A 17134-nucleotide genomic window follows, 5' to 3' on the forward strand; every position below is an offset into this window, starting at 1 on the left:
ATTTTGATCATAACATCCAATTACTGTATGTCAATCTCCAGGTTTTCTTCAGAATATGTATGGCAATTATTTATGATGACACTATCATGGCATATTTGTAGTCAAGTACATTTTGCTACCAATAAATTTGTTCTTTTATTCAATTCAATTATGAATTGAATAAATTAATTCCGGACTTATACTTATAAAAGAGTATTTCTACATTGTAGTAATGATCTAAAAAACACTGTTTCACCAAGGCTACAGTTAGCCTTGAAGAGGCATTGTAGCAGAGCAAATATATTTAAATAATACATAAATGTAAACGATGACCCAATGCTCAATAATAAACCTTTTTTATTTATTTATACCACATAATAGCTCCCAACAGAACTAGAGTCTCCATGTTCAAACTTATTTCCGTTCCTTGAGAGCCATAGAAAATGCAACAGGTACAGTTAAAAAAACAAAAACAAAACAAGAAATCATCAAGAAGTTATAAACACGGCATCCACAAGGGACCCCCTAACGGCATGAAACAATCAGAACTCTGTAAATATGTTATTATAACCTTTAGGGACAAACCAGCACAGGGTAAGGTCTGACTTCAGTGTAACATGGAATCAAGATCGCATGCAAACACCATGGCCTGTGACTTCAGCCCCAAAATCATACTTCCGTCACGCGACGTAACATAAATGAGGCATTAGAAGCAAGTGTTCACCATCTAGGAAGTTAGGAACAAATTCAACAATCACATTTTAGTAGGATTATTGAATAGGAAGAAAGCCGTTACTGAGAGAACACAGTGAAGAGGTGAGAAAACAAACAAAAAAGGTCAACATAAAGAGTGAACATCTCTACAAATAATAAGAGACAAATCATTGTGGCGAAACAAAACCAAAGCAGAAATGTTACTTACCGTACTTAACCCATTTAGGACGGGAACACATCAGTGTCGCTTTAGCGTTTAAACCACTTTAACCATTATTTTGAAGTTTTGAGCTCAAAGCACAGCACCCAGTGCCGCGCTACGAGTCTTAGATCCCCGTTGTTTCAGGGGGTCCCTGAAACAATATGTTCAGATGGGGGTCGGCAGCCAATTACCAAAATGTTGGGGTCCTTGACATGAAATAGTTTGAGAACCACCGACATAGAAGGTTTTTCAGGTTTTTCTGAAAACTGTCATAATTTAGAAGACATTTTGTATAATCTGGCCTGTCCTAAATGGGTTAAATCCTATATACTTAGTTGACTGGGGTCCCTCAGGGCTCCTGTTCTCAAACTACACTAAATATCTTCACCATAAAAGGCCATGTACAAGCTTACAGCGCATCACGCTGACTGACACACACTGTGAACTTGTAGATCTGCCGTTTGCAGCAAAGAATAGGGTTCATGAACGTCCATCCATCCATGACAGAAACAATATGTGTGGGGAATGTTGTATCTTAATTAATTGTATGTTGAAGCAAACTGTGCAAATGTCACATTACTTACCAGCTGGGATGAGCCAATTTTAATGGTTTAAACAATAGTTTCCCAAACATTGGGTCAGGACCCATTTGTGGGTCACAGGCCCATTTTATTAATGGGTAACTAAGTAAATATATACCTTTTTTCCAATTATTTCAAGAGACTAAAAAAAGAAAATCTAATTTGTTCTGAAAATAAAATAATTGTATGAATTAAATAAATATAAAATAAAATAAATCAATCAAATCCCATGAATTAAGCATGAGCTTGTAGATAGTCTATTTCCACTAGTTTTGATCCCACATCTTCTTTGTTTCACTCTCAAGCTAAAAAGTTTGGGAACCACTGGTTTAAACCCTGAAAATGAGCGCCACTTTGGTAACAATAGCGATTGTTGAGCTAGTCATTTGTGTTCTGGGCTAAAGAGTTACACCATCTTATTTTAGACCTACTCAACAATCTGCATTGGTCATCATGACATGTACCATTAAAGTGTTTCAAAAGCAGCCGTATGGTTATGAGAACATTTTTGATTATTTAGATATAAAAGACCACTGAAATTAAATTACTCCAGCAGGACAATGGCGGCTACACCAGGAAACTGCTTTCCATTTACAGTTGCAGTACTGGAAACTACATTGTTATGTACAACATAGTTGAGAATGCGAAAACACTGAATTAAGCTTCTCCCCTTTCTTCCGCTTTGTCAGAGGCATCTACATTTGCATCGATTGCAGTGTTCACCGTTCCCCCCGATTCTTTCGTTGGCTCAGAATCGGCTGTACTCTCAGGATCTGTGGACCACTCCATCGGTTCCGGTTCATTGGCCTTGTTGTCCGTCTGCTCCGCCGGCTCTGCGACCTGCACCTCGGGGATCAACAGGTTATGCTTGACTTTGCTCAGCTCCACCATGTTGAAGCCCATGAAAATCACCGCCTTGCTCCTCTTGAGGAACTTCATGCAGACTCTGCGTTTGTTAGTGAAGTGGACGACCACTTCGGATTTGGTCATGTCCAGTCTCTTGGACAGCTCTTCCACCTCGACCCTGGACACGTAGGGACTGACGTGGAAGTATCTTCCCATGAACTCTTTGAGCGTGTCGGCGTTCCACGCGTCACTGGAGGTGGGCTCCAGCGCCAGCTTGACCAGCGAGTCGGCCGGCGTCTCGGGCGCGACCGGGGATACCACCTGCTTCTCCTGCTCCCGCTTCTCCTGCTCTCGCCTCTTGCGAAACATGGTGGACCTCTCCTCTCTCTCCCGCCGGTTGGCCTCGATGACCTCTTTCAACATGGCCTCCAGTCTCCTTTTGCTCTCCAGCTCAGCCTCCGTTTCCACGGGTCCGACGCGAGGCTTGGGAATGGGCACAGAGGGAGCCTGGAGTATGAGGGCCGGAGGTGGTGCTGGTATCAGAGGAGACATCTGTGGCATTTGGAGGAAATACAGGCTATGCTGTGGTTGTGGCGGTGGTTGTGGCTGTGGCTGACTGATCTGTTCGACTGGTTTTGGTTTTGTCGCCCCTACCGGTCTTCCCCGTCCCTTGGGCCCGCCCTCAACAAGTTCCTGGGCCTTGGGAGGTTCTGCTTGTTTCTTCGGGGAACACCGGCAGCGCTGCATGTGCAGCATCACCGCCTGCTGCGTGACCTTTCCTGTGTACACCCCGTTGCAGTATATGCATTTCAATGCCTCCGTCTTTAGGATGGCGTGAATGGTGGGCGCCACCAAATGCTTCTGTTTCAAATGCTGCAGGTGCTCCAGTGCGTTCACGAACTTCTCGTCGCAGAAGGGGCAATATAAGCTACTGCTTTTCAAAGCCGAGTGGCAGACTTCCGGGTGGGTGCTGGGCAGCATCTTCAAGAAGATCAGATCGAAGGAGGTGGTGATCAAGGCTAAGTGGAACTCGGTGTCTCCTATGACCTGCATCGGTGCACTGGTGTTGATGTCAAAGTAGGGGAACACGATTTTCCCAGTGCTATTCGTGTACACCCTGAACTCCTGCCTGAGGAAGTCACAGTTGGCTTTGTTTGTAGGATTGTGCTCCTTCACATGCTCGACAAGTTGCTTGATTGAGAAGAACAAAGCTGAGCAGTAAACGCAATTCAAGCCATGCAGGAGGTGCTCAAACACTCCCTTTTCCGACAGGAGGATTTTGCACACCAAGCACTTCACCGTTTTGTCAGGCATTTTCTTCAAGAACAGAGCTCGGGCAGCGAGGCTTTCACACTTCGACGTGACGGGTTTAGTCTTGTGAGCCACTTCTGTGTGTATGTCGTATACGTTGGAAGGGAAAAGCTCATTGCAAAGTGGGCAGGTGATCCATTTCTTAGCAACTTGTGGCACAGGAGAATTGCTCCCTGACTTGATTGGAGCCAGAGGCGTCCCTTTGCTCTGAGAGCTGGCGGCCGATACTGGCGCGAAAGTATATACGGGCAGACCGTTCATCTTGTTGCCAGTGGGGATGAGGTGATTTAGCAGCGACTGTGAAGTCATCATGGTACCTTGGGGAGTTTGGAGGTTTGTGGAGGCTTTCTGGGGCCGAGGTGGAGAAGCGGCCCGCCTTGCAATGTTGACCTGCAGTCCAGACGGGAGAACCACCGGCTGGCTCGGAGGTGTGTGCATAAGTGGTCGAGGGACCGGAGCTGCGGCCTGTTTTAGATAGGTGCTGGGCGTTGTCGTGGAAAACTGGTTCATGGGTCGTCCTTGAAGGGCTATAGCAGCGCCGGGCTGCAGCAGACCTCTAGCCTCGGCACTAGCTAGCTGCACTAACGCCGACGCCTGAGGCGGCAGGAGTGTTTGGTTAGGCCCTGGCGCGCAAATCAAGTTGGTCGAAGCTCCTTGCAGCTGTTGCAGCGTCATGAGTGTCCCGGGTTGTTGCTGGTTGTGTTGCAAAACCAAGGACCCGTTACTGAGGACACCTCCCGGCTTAGGAGCGATGAATGAGAACGTCGAATATCCACCGAAACCGGGTACACTCTGAACTCCATTAGGTGTTGCCGAGACATAAAACTTTTTCTCCGTGATCATGGCCTGTACCTGATTGCTGATCAAAGTGTGAACCGGTTCCACCAACATATGATGAATCACGTGATCTAGAGACCCAGTTTGTAGCTTGCACAGCCTACAGCAGTAGATCCTTAATTTTGTTTGGTTATCAATTTTATAGCCAATAAACTGTTGCGCCAAATTCGGGAGGTGCTTCAGAATGATGTGCTTCTTTAATGGGAAGATGGAGGACGTCGGGAATCCGCATTTTCGACACTGGTACCTCTCGTTTGGACGATGGCTAGCAATAGGCAGCTTCTGCTGGCTTGGGGGACCTGTGGGAGCGGGAGCGGCCAGCAGAGGGGCATTGTGGAATAGCAGCGTGTGCCTCTTGATCTTTCTGGCGGAGCCCACAAACGGACACTGACTGCAGACTCCCTGGTTGCATTCGTTCTTCTCATACTGATGTATGCGGCTGATGTGACTCTGGAAGCAGTAGGGATTCTTGGTGGAATACGAGCACAGGCTGCAGCACAATGGCTTGGTCCGGTACGGCCACTAGAAAAACACACACACAAACACGACGTCACAAATTTCTCCAATATTATACAATCTTAGATAGATTTGGACCTTTCAAGCATGATTTATATTTCATATGACGATTCTGCTGGTAAAGATAGCTTTTCTACAAGCTCATATGTGATATGTGATGAGGATTCTTCACCTATAATTGCATATAGGGATGTCAGGTTCTAGTGGTTAAAAATAAAATAAACCCATTAGTGAAAAAATAAACCTATATAACAATGATTGCTATTCAACAGCACAGAGAATATTGAAAGCAGTGAAGGAACCTCATGTTCACAGCGATCAACATTACAATTTAGGCATTTAGCAGACGCTCTTAATCCAGAGCGACTTACATTAAGCAATAACAAAAAGCATGGCATACATCACATATATAAAAAGTAGAAATATGAATCATGTGTAAGCTAAGAATGTAACAGTGGAGTATCTATGTAAACTATACATAGTACATACTATACTAGATTATATATTATACATGTGTACTATAAAGTGCTATGACTACATAAAATGCAATTCTAGTGCTGTCTACGTAACATGCTATAAGTCTGTTTAAAATACTATCTAAGTCTACATAAAGTGCTATATTTAAAATACTATCCAAGTCTACATAAAGTGCTATCTAAGGGGCTAGTGCTACAGGCCATGGTGGAGTCTGAAGAGGTGGGTTTTCAGACTACGGTGGAAGATTGGGAGTGAGGCTGCAGTTCTGATTGTGCATTCCATAGTTTTGGAGCCAAAAGGGAGAAGAGTTTGGGACGTGTGGAGCGTTGTCCCGGCCAATGGAGGGAGCTGAGAAGGGGGGAGACGTGTGAGAATTTTGGCTGGTTGAAGACCAAGCGAGCTGCGGCATTTTGGATCAGTTGGAGGGGCTTAAGTGCACATGCCGGTAGGCCAGTAAGGAGGGAGTTACAATAGTCAAGTTTTGACAAGACTGTTGTCTGGATTAGGAGCTGGGCTGACATCCCTTCTGTAACTAAGAAACCTTAACAAATGTAAAGATCAGTGAAAATATCTTCAGATGTGAACACAGGCTATAGACATGTTGATATACGGTAAGCCTATGCAAAAGAAACGAAAGAAACATAAATAAATAAATAAAAATCTATATATAATTAAAAATTCATTGTATTCTTTTTGTACATGGACACATGGAATTCTGTGTTCAGGAAGTTGTAAATTACTATTGATAAAAAAGCAGTTAATTAAGTCCTTGGCAGACATTGAGTTAATCAAGTAAAATTAAGGTCAAGCAATTCAGTACAGTAACACTTTCAAACTGGCATCCCTATTTTGTGCATGTCTTTATTAGGTTAATTATTTTCTCCTAAATTGTTAAAATACAAATAGTAGATGGGTGAATTTCACTGTACGACACCAACGTATGATGCTCGCACACCTTACCTTTTTCTTCATATTTTTAATAGTGAAACCATCCGTAAAGTCATTCCACTCCGTCTCCTCAAAGGCTCCATCTTCATCTGAATTCACCTCCGGGTCTTTATGGAGCTCCTGTTAAGAAGTGACACACAAACACAATTATTATTATTATTATTAATAACAATAAAAATCCTTTCACACATGACGACATCGAACACAACCCCCAAGAATTGAAAACAGACTCTCTGTGAGCGGAACAGCCAATCCTAAAATGAGACATTCTCCGCCAATCAGGATTCTTTTTTGCCAAACTACAGCCAACCTACAGGTTTCTGAAGTAGGTCAGCTAATAGTTTTGTCTTATTTTAGGAACTCGAAAAATGAATGACACAATACAATAATAGCTAGCATCGCATTTGCCAGTAGAGTGGTGGATGCATAGCAGTTCTCTTGCTCAAACTCTGGTAGTTAAATTGGGGGGAAAACTGTCACAGTGGCTCAGGAGGTATCATGGATATGTAAGGTAACGGTTCCTTCCTGGTTCGATCCCTCAGCTTGAACAAAATAATCTTCTAGTCAAAAGAATAGAGGGTATGCGCGTGACATCATCATCAAACCCGGAAGTTATGCGGGAACGCCTACTGAGTGGCAAAAAACTACTTACTGGCCTTGACAGCCAAAAAACAAACAGAAAAGTCCTATCTGATTGCATTAAACAATGTTACTCACTTTGCCTATTGCTTTGCCACTCGATATACCATTCACTTTAAGCATGCCCTCTATAGGAAGTCTGTCAGTCATACATTGTATTAAATGAGAGCCAAGTACAGTAGGTGTACCTTTAACTTACCATCTTGCCATGGACAGCTAAGATGTTACATGGGTGGCGCAAACGCGCAGATAGGAGCGAACAGGCACTGCAGCTGTAGTGAATCCTACTATAAATGCACCACATCTCTGCGTGCGTGTGTGTACGGTTGTAATGCACGTAACTCGAGAACCGTTTGCCCCACCGACTTCATATTCGACACACGTGTTCCACACCACCGCAGGGAGTGCAGTGCCCGAACTCGAGTCGGTCGGACCCATTGTTCTCCAGAACCACCACAAAAGGCTCTGCTCAGGCTCTGCCAGTGGGCCTAATCAGCCTAAATTCCCTCACCTGTGCAATTTCCAGCCTCTGCCTCAGCCAATTGATTGCCATGGCAACCCCACACCTGACAATTAATTAGCCTGATACAGGCATTAGGCAGATACAGAGATCTCACACACAGACAGACAGTTAGAACGGGTGATATGACAAGTTGCCGAATCTGGTGTCTTCGTTTCCGGTTAAACCGGTATCAACATCCGCTATCTTTCTGCACTGTGTAATCACACACAGTCATCTGTCCCCGATGCTATGCGATCATCGTTTATTTTCATATTTAATGAATATTAATTAATTCACTACGTCAAAACCATCAGCGGTAGTTCAAGGGTTTAAATGATTGTTAAAATGTTTGGTGTTTGTAAGCAGGGCACATTGAGGCTGGAGGACAGGGTTGTGCTGCACTAGGTTCCTTGAGGCTGTCCGTGCGTCGTGGCGTTTTGAGATGGCCGCCTAAGCGTCGGTGGATTTAGCATTTTAGGTGCCCAGACTGCTATGTCAGCCACCCGGGCTAATGCATTTAGCCCGTCATTTCTTCTTTATGTTTACTGCGTGTACTGTGTATATTATGGCTTTTGTATCGCATATATAAGTAAGTAGCCTTGGGAATGGGAACGAGTGGTTTCCGAGCCATGTGGCCACTGGCCTATAATAAGGCAGAAACCTGTCTCCTGTTTCTGTAGCGTGAGGCGGTTTGATGTACAAGTACATCCCCCAGCCATGATGTAAAAGTACACCACCCTGGACATGACGCTAGTATGTCGCAGGGACCCCCAAGATTTGTTTTGGGGCTTTTTATGCCTTTATTGATAGTGAACAGTAGACAGACAGTAAAGGGGGATAGAGATGGGGAGTGACACGTGGCAAAGGCCGTCAGGCATGGGAGTCGAACCCGCGGCACGCCGTCCGGCTGGCTTGGCAGCCCAGGTGCCCAGACGGTTGAGCTAACCGTCCGGGCCATTGGGTACCATTTTTATAGTCTTTGCTCTTTGGTATGACCCAGACAGGAGAATAAATCCTGACCTCCCAATCTCAGACACTGACTACACTCCAACCACAAGGCCACTGAGCTGGCAGGATCACATGTTCAGTTGTTGATCTTCAGTTTGTTGTTTTTAGCAACCGGCCAAGGACAAGCGGTGGAGTCTACTTCTAAGCTATCTACTGAGAAGTACAGAGACAATGATTAGGGAATGGGAAAAGTGCTGCAACTATCTTTGATTTTCTTAGCCATTATTATACTGAATCGATGGGAAAAGTGCTGCAACTATCTTTGATTTCCTTAGCCATTATTAGCCATTATTATACTGAATCGATTAACCACGCATGGTGTGTAGAGCTTGCAGATGAGCTATTTTCACTATTATACTTTTTTTTTTTAAGTTAAAAGTTTTCACAAACGTATAATGACATGCCCAATCAATCAATTTTAAATCGATTGAATTGATTAGTTTGATTAACTATTGCACCTCTAAATGGGAACAATCTCAACTGACTGATCTGGAGGGAGAGAAAGCACGAAATGGCTGGTCTGGAGGCGGAGAAAATTCTGATTGGCTGGTCCGGAGGTGGAGAGAGCCTAGACAGAGAGAGAGCTCCCCGCCTGGACTGTCTTAGCAATTTCACTGTGACCTACCCTCCTTTCTTTTGAAACACCATAGTGTCAAAGAACTGAAATTGCACCCAACAGCACTTGAAAGCATGCCACGGTCACAAGATTAGAGGTCATTTTGACCGTCACTATGGAATCAGGATATTCACGCTATATAGCCCAATATTAACCCATTTCGACCTGAGGCCGATTCTAAAAGAAATGTCTTCTAAATCCCAAGTTTTCTGAAAAACCTATGTTTCTATGTGGTGCTCAACCTTTGTTAAGAAATTTCAGCTAATCCAAAGTAGCACTCCAAATGACCAGACTGTGTATTATTCAGCTTACCGTCAGTAGATTCTGGCATTCCTCCAGGCCAAATTCACTCAGAACGGTTTTCACTTTCCTCCGCGTTTTCCGGATCTTCTCAACGCTTGGAACCGGAATCTGATACATCGTGACTGGGAGACCTAACAACATTTGAAAACAAATACACGTACTCGTTATAGAACTGTAGGAGAACATTATTAACTCTTAGGGACTATCTATGTGGAATACTCTGAATGATTATCATTGGTCACAGACAAATGATAATTTAGTTGTTAGTGTATACAGTAGGTATTATAGGGAATAGACTGCTCTTGTTTTTACCTCTGAGGAACACATATAGCCTGCATCATAGTGCATATACACTGTATAGAATAGACTACACTAGAAGGTATTGTGTGTGACTCATCATCATACCCCGGAAGTTATGCGAATATGCGGGAACCGGGAACGCCTACTGAGTGGCAAAAAAACTACTTTCTGGACTTGACAACCCATGCATCCAAACAGAAAAGTCTTATCTGATTGCAGAGATTAAAATAGGGTGCATTTTGCATCCCAAACCGCAGTTTATAGTTAAGGGATGCAATAAAACAACGACCTCTGCATCCACGGGATGCAGTACTGTACTGTTTTTTTTTATTCTAGTTTATTTTGCTAGCTTTAGTTATAATAATAATTTCTTCTTCTGTTTTCTACATGAATATAACCACATTATAACCATATAAAATGAAATGGGAGTTAAATGCTTCAATTTAAATATGACTCCTGTCGTGATTTAAGTGGGACTCATCTAAAAGACCATCTCTGCATCCTGGGACTCATTACATTGAAAACCTATTTACATCAATGTGATTGTATTAAACAACGTTAAACGACATTAAACTCACTTTTCCATTCACTCTATGCATGCGCAATTGCTCATACCCTACTTGCCATTGCACAATGAACAAAGCCCATCTACAGTGCCTTGTAGATCTGCTATTTTCATTGTGCAACACCGATGTACAAGGAGTTACACATTTGCCATATCAGTGCTGCTGATGAATAAATTACACCTGTGGGCGCTCATCATTGTACAGCATCATCACCGACTTCTTAGTTAAAGTTGAGAGTTGAAAGCCTCCTATATATACAGTTATACACGCAACATATCAATGTTTGTGTTTTCACAAAATTGTCCATTCAATGTTTGTTTACACTATGACATAAAATTGTGCATTCAATGTTTGTGTTTACACTATGACATAAAATTGTCCATTCATTGTCAACGGGAATTCCCTCAAAAATCACACCCGTGTGAAGTGAGAGGCGCTCATATCATCGTATATCATCATACATCATCTCATTCCGGCTTTGTGTTACGCAATGTTTGTGTTTATTGTCCATTTACACAAAGACTCAAAATTGTCCATTTATTGTCATTTAATGTTTGTGGATTACATACACCAAAAGCTGGACAAAACTAAGGAAGGCACCTTGTGCACATCAGCAACCAATTGCATCTGAAATATTATATAGTAATACAACTATACATGTGTAATAAATGTGTTTGCTAACTTGTGGATAGCAAAAATAGCTTATCTACAAGCTGGCACTGCCAGGCTGCCAGTGCCTTGTAGATCGACTATTTTTGTATTCAGGTAATCTCCTGTGCATGTCTGCATGCTCAACGTGTGTATATGCTCATTAATTATGCTGGTTAGAAAGAGAAGTTGGTTAGAAAACATATTTCCATGTGGTTGGTTATGGCGTGTACGGTAGGACACCTACTGGTCTGACAAGTAGTAGACTAGTAGTACTGCCTGAAGCTCAGAACATACGATATACCTCTTGTTAGAGCAGAATCCCAGCAGGGCAGGCATAAAAGTTATGGATCATTAATGCAGCTTTCATGGGAACAGCCAGCAAGTGGGCAGCTGGAGGATGCTGTTGTGTGAGTGTTTACTGTAGTGTAGGTGTGTACACGTGTGCGTGTATATGAACCAGTATGTGTCTGCGTGTGGCACAGACCTCTCTCTCTCTCACACACACACACACACACACACACACACACACACACACACACACACTCCCTCCCTCTCTCTCTCTCTCTCCCCCTCTCTCTCTCTCTCTCTCTCTCTCACACACACACACACACACACACACACACACACACATACACAATCTTTCTATCTCACAGACACAGTGAAAGACAGACAGACAGTCACAGACAGACAGATTACCTGAACGCTAGTTGAGTGTGTGTTGTGTTGTTGTGTGTCTGTTCAGTGTGTACTTCCAGCCAGGCAGCAGGGAGAGCACCGTGGTAAAGCGACGCCCACGGTGGGGAGGGAGAGAGAGAGAGAGCCGTCCAACCAACGCACGGTTCTGGGTCCGCGTGCCGCGCGCTGTAATCCGTGCAGGGGCTTTGTTTAAGTCTCCAAAACCAAAACGTGTCAATTTAACGCAGATATCTTATTTTATTTGTCCCCCTAACCGCTGCTTTTGTCTTTTCCCCTGCTGCCGAAAGGGAAAAAAATGGCGCTCGAATTCAGGAACTGACGTCTGAGGAGGCTTATTTGCATACAGCACAGGGGAGCCAATCAGATTCGTCTCAGCCTGAAACAGGCTAAAACAAATCTTATTGTGTCTTGTTTATTAACACAAGTTTTAACATGTTGCTCCAAAATACCACTGGGTTGTAAAAAGGTATTTGATTTCACAGTCATGTGATAAAAGGTGCATTCATTGGATGTTTAGCTACCCTGCTCTGCTGCACCTGACAGCTCGGTTGGTCTGAGGATGGGGGCGTGGCTTTAATGGGCCAAAGACGGTCACGTGTTGAGGCTGACCAATCAGACGTCGAGAAAGTGAGCTAAAATGGGCGGTCTTGCTGATTTTTTTGAGGTGGTGACATCATATCAGGCTATTTGACGTTTGAATGGGGGAGGGGCGGTGAAAGCATATGCGCCCTCTAGTGGTTTGCGTAGAACTGCATTACTCCACTGACCAATTTTCGAAAAATAAATCGAAATTGAAATCAACAACAATAATAGCATGGATACACAGACTTTTTCGGATATATACAACAATGAATTACGAACTACCGGTATTTTATTTAAAAAAATATTCGTAATGTGCCATTTTTGTAAAAGTAAATTTTCGTTTTACAAATGACAGATCCGGATGATTAAACGGGCAGATTAAACGATGCAGTCTACCATTCACTGTCAATGGAAGCCAGCAACATGACGTTGCAAAGACGGAATGAACGCGTTTTTGCATCGTTTCATCTGCCCGTCTGAACGCACCATAAAACCATGCTTTGATGATGTCGCCTACAGGCGATATATATATACAGTACCCCGACAAAATTGTTTTTGAACGGTGCAGTCGCACAGTGTCTGTCTGTCTGTCCGTTTGAGCACGGAATGGGCACAGACATCATGTTTTTGACATCATCAGACGTCATCATTGTGAATTTGTGATGGCACACCGCTCACTTCACACATGTGCGCTTATAGTTAGTGAGAGGAGGTCTTTGTGAGAAGTTTAGGGCGTTTTCAAACCATTGCCTCTGAAATGGACAGACCATGACTCAGCAATTCTTTGTGCATAATGTGAACACGCAAAAAGAACCATGAGGTGAACCGTATGAATACACTTGGTTCACTATAGTCCGCATTGCAGTTGAGTTCGCTCAATCTGGGAATCCATTTGGTAAAATAAAAAGGGGATTGTTGTGTAGAGACAGGAACTCGGTTTGGCTTCCGTCTTTTAGTCCACTTCCTCCCGGGTGCTTTTGTGTTTATTCCTACTAACAACAACACTACACTACTGACAGATGAGAGATTACAGTTCTGCTTAACTTGTGCATTGTGAACACGAAGTGCTCCAGGGTCGGTTCACCTTTTGCCACTGGATTTTAGGCTTGCCGTGGCATAGAAAGACCACCTGTTGTGCCTGCCAACTCTAAAAATGACTTTTAGTCTGAACTGTGAACAAAAAGGAGCCAAGGACTGAGGCCCCATCAAAGCTGAAGTTGACAGAAAAAGAACCGAGTACTCTTTCAAATGAAATGACAGTCTGAACGCAAAAACAACTCATTTCCTTTTCTGTTGGTCCAGTTGAACAGGACTAATTTCGGATCATTTGTAAGGATTTATAAGGAAGTGAAAACTAAAGTTTGAATGTTACCAACACACAATGTTATGCAACACAGCATTATTTACCTATACTGTTACAAACATCACAGTAAAGGTTTCATTGTGCCTGTGACAACGACAATGATAAACCTAAAACCTTTCCGGTATGTTAGGCTAACCGTAATCAGACCGCTAGGCTAATGTCACATATACATGCAAAGAGTAATTCATGAATGGCCATAACAGTAACTTCACCAAAACATAAAGGACTCAGCTTTGTGACCTGTCTAGCTACCACTCACGGATCACAGAAGTTTGAGAAGATTGAAAAAGAAAGATATATTGTGATGATAACAATGATGAATAAAGAATATGAACACTCAACAATGAATATTGGAATGAAAGCATAATGGAGTAGTTTATGATGATAAAAATTATTGATTAACCACATAATCATTGGTGCTATTTAGGGCCCAGGGAGCAGTTAGGGGTTACGTGTGTCTTGCTCAGAGACTAGAAGACGCATAGACTGGGTGGATGGGGTACGAAGTGGGGCTATGGCTGTTGAGTTAACCACTTGAACTCCATTATGTCTATTCTGGGGGGAGCATTCACCAAAAATAGCAGATCTACGGTGCTGAAGGAAGTCAAGGACTTCAAGTACCTGGGCTCATGGGTCAACTCAACCGAGCAAGATCTGAAAGTGAGGAAGGCACTTGCATGGAGGGCCCTGAATGGCATGACCAGTGTTTGGAACTTCAATCTCCCCCGACAAATCAAACTCCGCTTCTTCTACGCAACAGTGCTGTTCTCCTATACGGCAGTGAATGCTGGACCCTGAAGCCAACCCTGCAGAAGTCCCTTGACGGGTGCTACACCAGAATGCTGCCTGCAGTACTTAACATCAGCAAGACTTTGCATGTCACTAACATGACTCTGTATGAGGGATTACCAAGGGTGAGCCATAAAATAGCAGCCAGGAGAATGAGACTAGCAGGACACTGCCAAAGGCATCAAGAACTGCCAGCCAGCAAACTGGTGCTCTGGGAACCAACACACGGGCATCGATCACGAGGACGCCCCGCGCTAACATACGTGGATGTACTCAAGAGCGATGCAGGAGTGCAAAGTACCAACGAACTGGCCGGATGTATGGAGAATCGAGATGACTGGAAACAACGATGGAGGGCTCGTCTGAGGACGACCTAGAGAGACATGCTAGACCGGCTATTTTTGGCAGAGTTGGTGTAGACAGAAAAGTACAGCTTTAATTCAAGTGTGTTTCATTTAGACTTTAGAGGGTTAAATGGTTAAGAAGCCTGTTGGGGCGGGGTTAAAAGACAGTCTGTACTGGTGGTACATGCTCCTGTGTGGTCTGCCATAGCAATAGCATACTTGCCATACTGTAACAAAGAGAACAGTCCCACCTCTGGTGAACACGAGTGTGATTATTTTGTTGTTTAGGATTTGAGGACCGTATTGAGATGGTCAAAGGGCTCACGGGCTGTATGTTGCCCATGTGTGGCCTATGCAGATAGATGGGAAAAAGGCAACAAGCACAGCTAGCCTACAACTGTACAACGCATTCTGAACTCCGAAGCTTCATAGGTTTTTCATCCAATCAAAGTTATTTCCTTTTGGTTCAAGTGGATGTGCAGGAACATGTGGCATGTTTCCATCATCTCTCACAGGGACTGGGTAGTTGTATGGGGTAGCAGCATTCATCATTCCACTGTACTTTGTCCAGGGACTGACCAATGGAAGGGCCATGCCTAGAAGACCAAGAGTGCAGGAGACAAATATCACTGGCTCTTTATTCCATACATTCTTTAAAAAGGCTGCGACCCCCACCATGGTGTCTTCTGGCCACGTTTGGATAGGCTACTTGAAGATGGATTCAAAAGACTGTCACAAAAAGTGAATGAAAAAACTTAAAGTGAACAAGAGGTGGGCCTATACATATACCCCCTCGGTTGATATGTCATTGAGCTATACTGTATATTTAGCTGGTATACAGATCAGCATAATAAGTCCTCCTTATATGGTAGCATGTGTACCCTTGCCTTTATGCCCATATTGGAGATCTCTGTATTTGTCTGCCTGTGTCCCTTTTATGCCCATATATGGAGTACAGTGTCAACCATGCCCCAAAATGGAGTCTAATCCAATCTATGATGTCGGTACTATAACTATTTGCAGTTTTATCTATCTATCTATAAATGCACCACGTCTCTGTATGCCTGTGTCTATATCAAATTCGACACACGCGTTCCACACAGGGAGTGCACTAGTGCCCGGTGTCGAGTCGGTCGGACCCATGGTTGTCCAGAACCGCCACAAAAGGCCTCTGCCCGGGCAGCTGGACAGGGCCCCTGCCCAGCTGCAGTGTCCATATGGAGCTGGCCTGTTCTGACATGTACACTCCATATTTGGGACAACACTCCATATAGGCATGCCTGACACAGAACTCCATATATAGGAATAAAGGGACACAGAGACAGATACAGAAATCTCCATATACTGTATGGGAATAAAAGGGACACAGACAGATGGGTGGACGCGGGTAATCTGACACGGGTACAACGGGTATTGCATAGCCGGGTGGGGCATGGATCTCCAACTTCCATGGTTACCGACTTGGTGCTCTAAGAAGGCAGAGCACTGTTATCTAACTATAAATGCTGTAATACTATAATACTGTACTGTACTGTACTGTACTGTACTGTACTGTACTGTACTGTACTGTACTGTACTGTACTGTACTGTACTGTACTGTACTGTCTGTCTGTACGTCTGTACGTCCGTCCGTCGTCTGTACGTCTGTCTGTCTGTCTGTACGTCTGTACGTCTGTAATGCACTCCATAAAAGGGACACAGACATAACTAGAAATGCCCTCTGTCGAGTATAGGCAACTTGCGCTTTGCACACAAGTTGGCCTATACTTGTGCGCGAGCAGATCATGCAAATTATCTCTGACTCTTGTCAATTTACCCCCCCCCCCTTTTGCCACCAGCTTGACACCCCTGCTCTAATCTAGACTACCCAGCGTGTGAGGATGTCTTGCCTATGTATATTCTCTTTCCCATTGTAAATTGCAAGCTTCTTTGGCAAATGGGCAAATAGAAACAGACAGTATCAGCATCCATGGACTTTTTAAGTTATGTCAAATAAATTTAATTCGTCCATAAGCAGACTCCAATCTGAAACATCTGAGTTTTATGTCTATATAAATCCTGTTTGATTTTTATTATTTATTTATTCATTTATTTTAGTAATTGTGTCCTCAAAATTTGAGGACGAAATATGAGGACGGAATAATGCGTCCGCATGTATTGTGCTGGAAGGTGTGCCATTGTGCTGTGATTTGGCTGACGGGCGTGCCACATGACATGAGCCAATATAAGTGGCAGGGGGGAGGGAGAGAGATTGGTAGAGATATTTCTTACCATGCATGCATCCATTTCTTTTTACATGGTCTTTTGTGGGAACCGGGAGGCGTAACAAAAACAAAACATAAAACAGGGGGGGAAAGAGAGGGG

General features: G+C 43.7%; 1 protein-coding gene across 1 annotated transcript; it reads right to left on the minus strand.

The window, feature by feature from the left end:
* Window positions 1-318: 318 nt before the first annotated feature.
* On the minus strand, window positions 319-11987 carry adnp2b (ADNP homeobox 2b). The gene is made up of 4 exons (XM_080787712.1): window positions 11693-11987; window positions 9489-9610; window positions 6424-6531; window positions 319-4992 (listed from the first exon to the last, which is right to left on the minus strand). Exons 2-4 carry the CDS (start codon window positions 9594-9596, stop codon window positions 2134-2136), a joined length of 3075 nt encoding a protein of 1024 aa, XP_080643838.1. The 5' UTR covers window positions 9597-9610; window positions 11693-11987; the 3' UTR covers window positions 319-2133.
* Window positions 11988-17134: the final 5147 nt, after the last annotated feature.

The sequence above is a fragment of the Protomyctophum bolini genome (genome assembly GCF_963924005.1).
Source record: "Protomyctophum bolini genome assembly, chromosome: 17".
Taxonomy (NCBI): Eukaryota; Metazoa; Chordata; class Actinopteri; order Myctophiformes; family Myctophidae; genus Protomyctophum; species Protomyctophum bolini.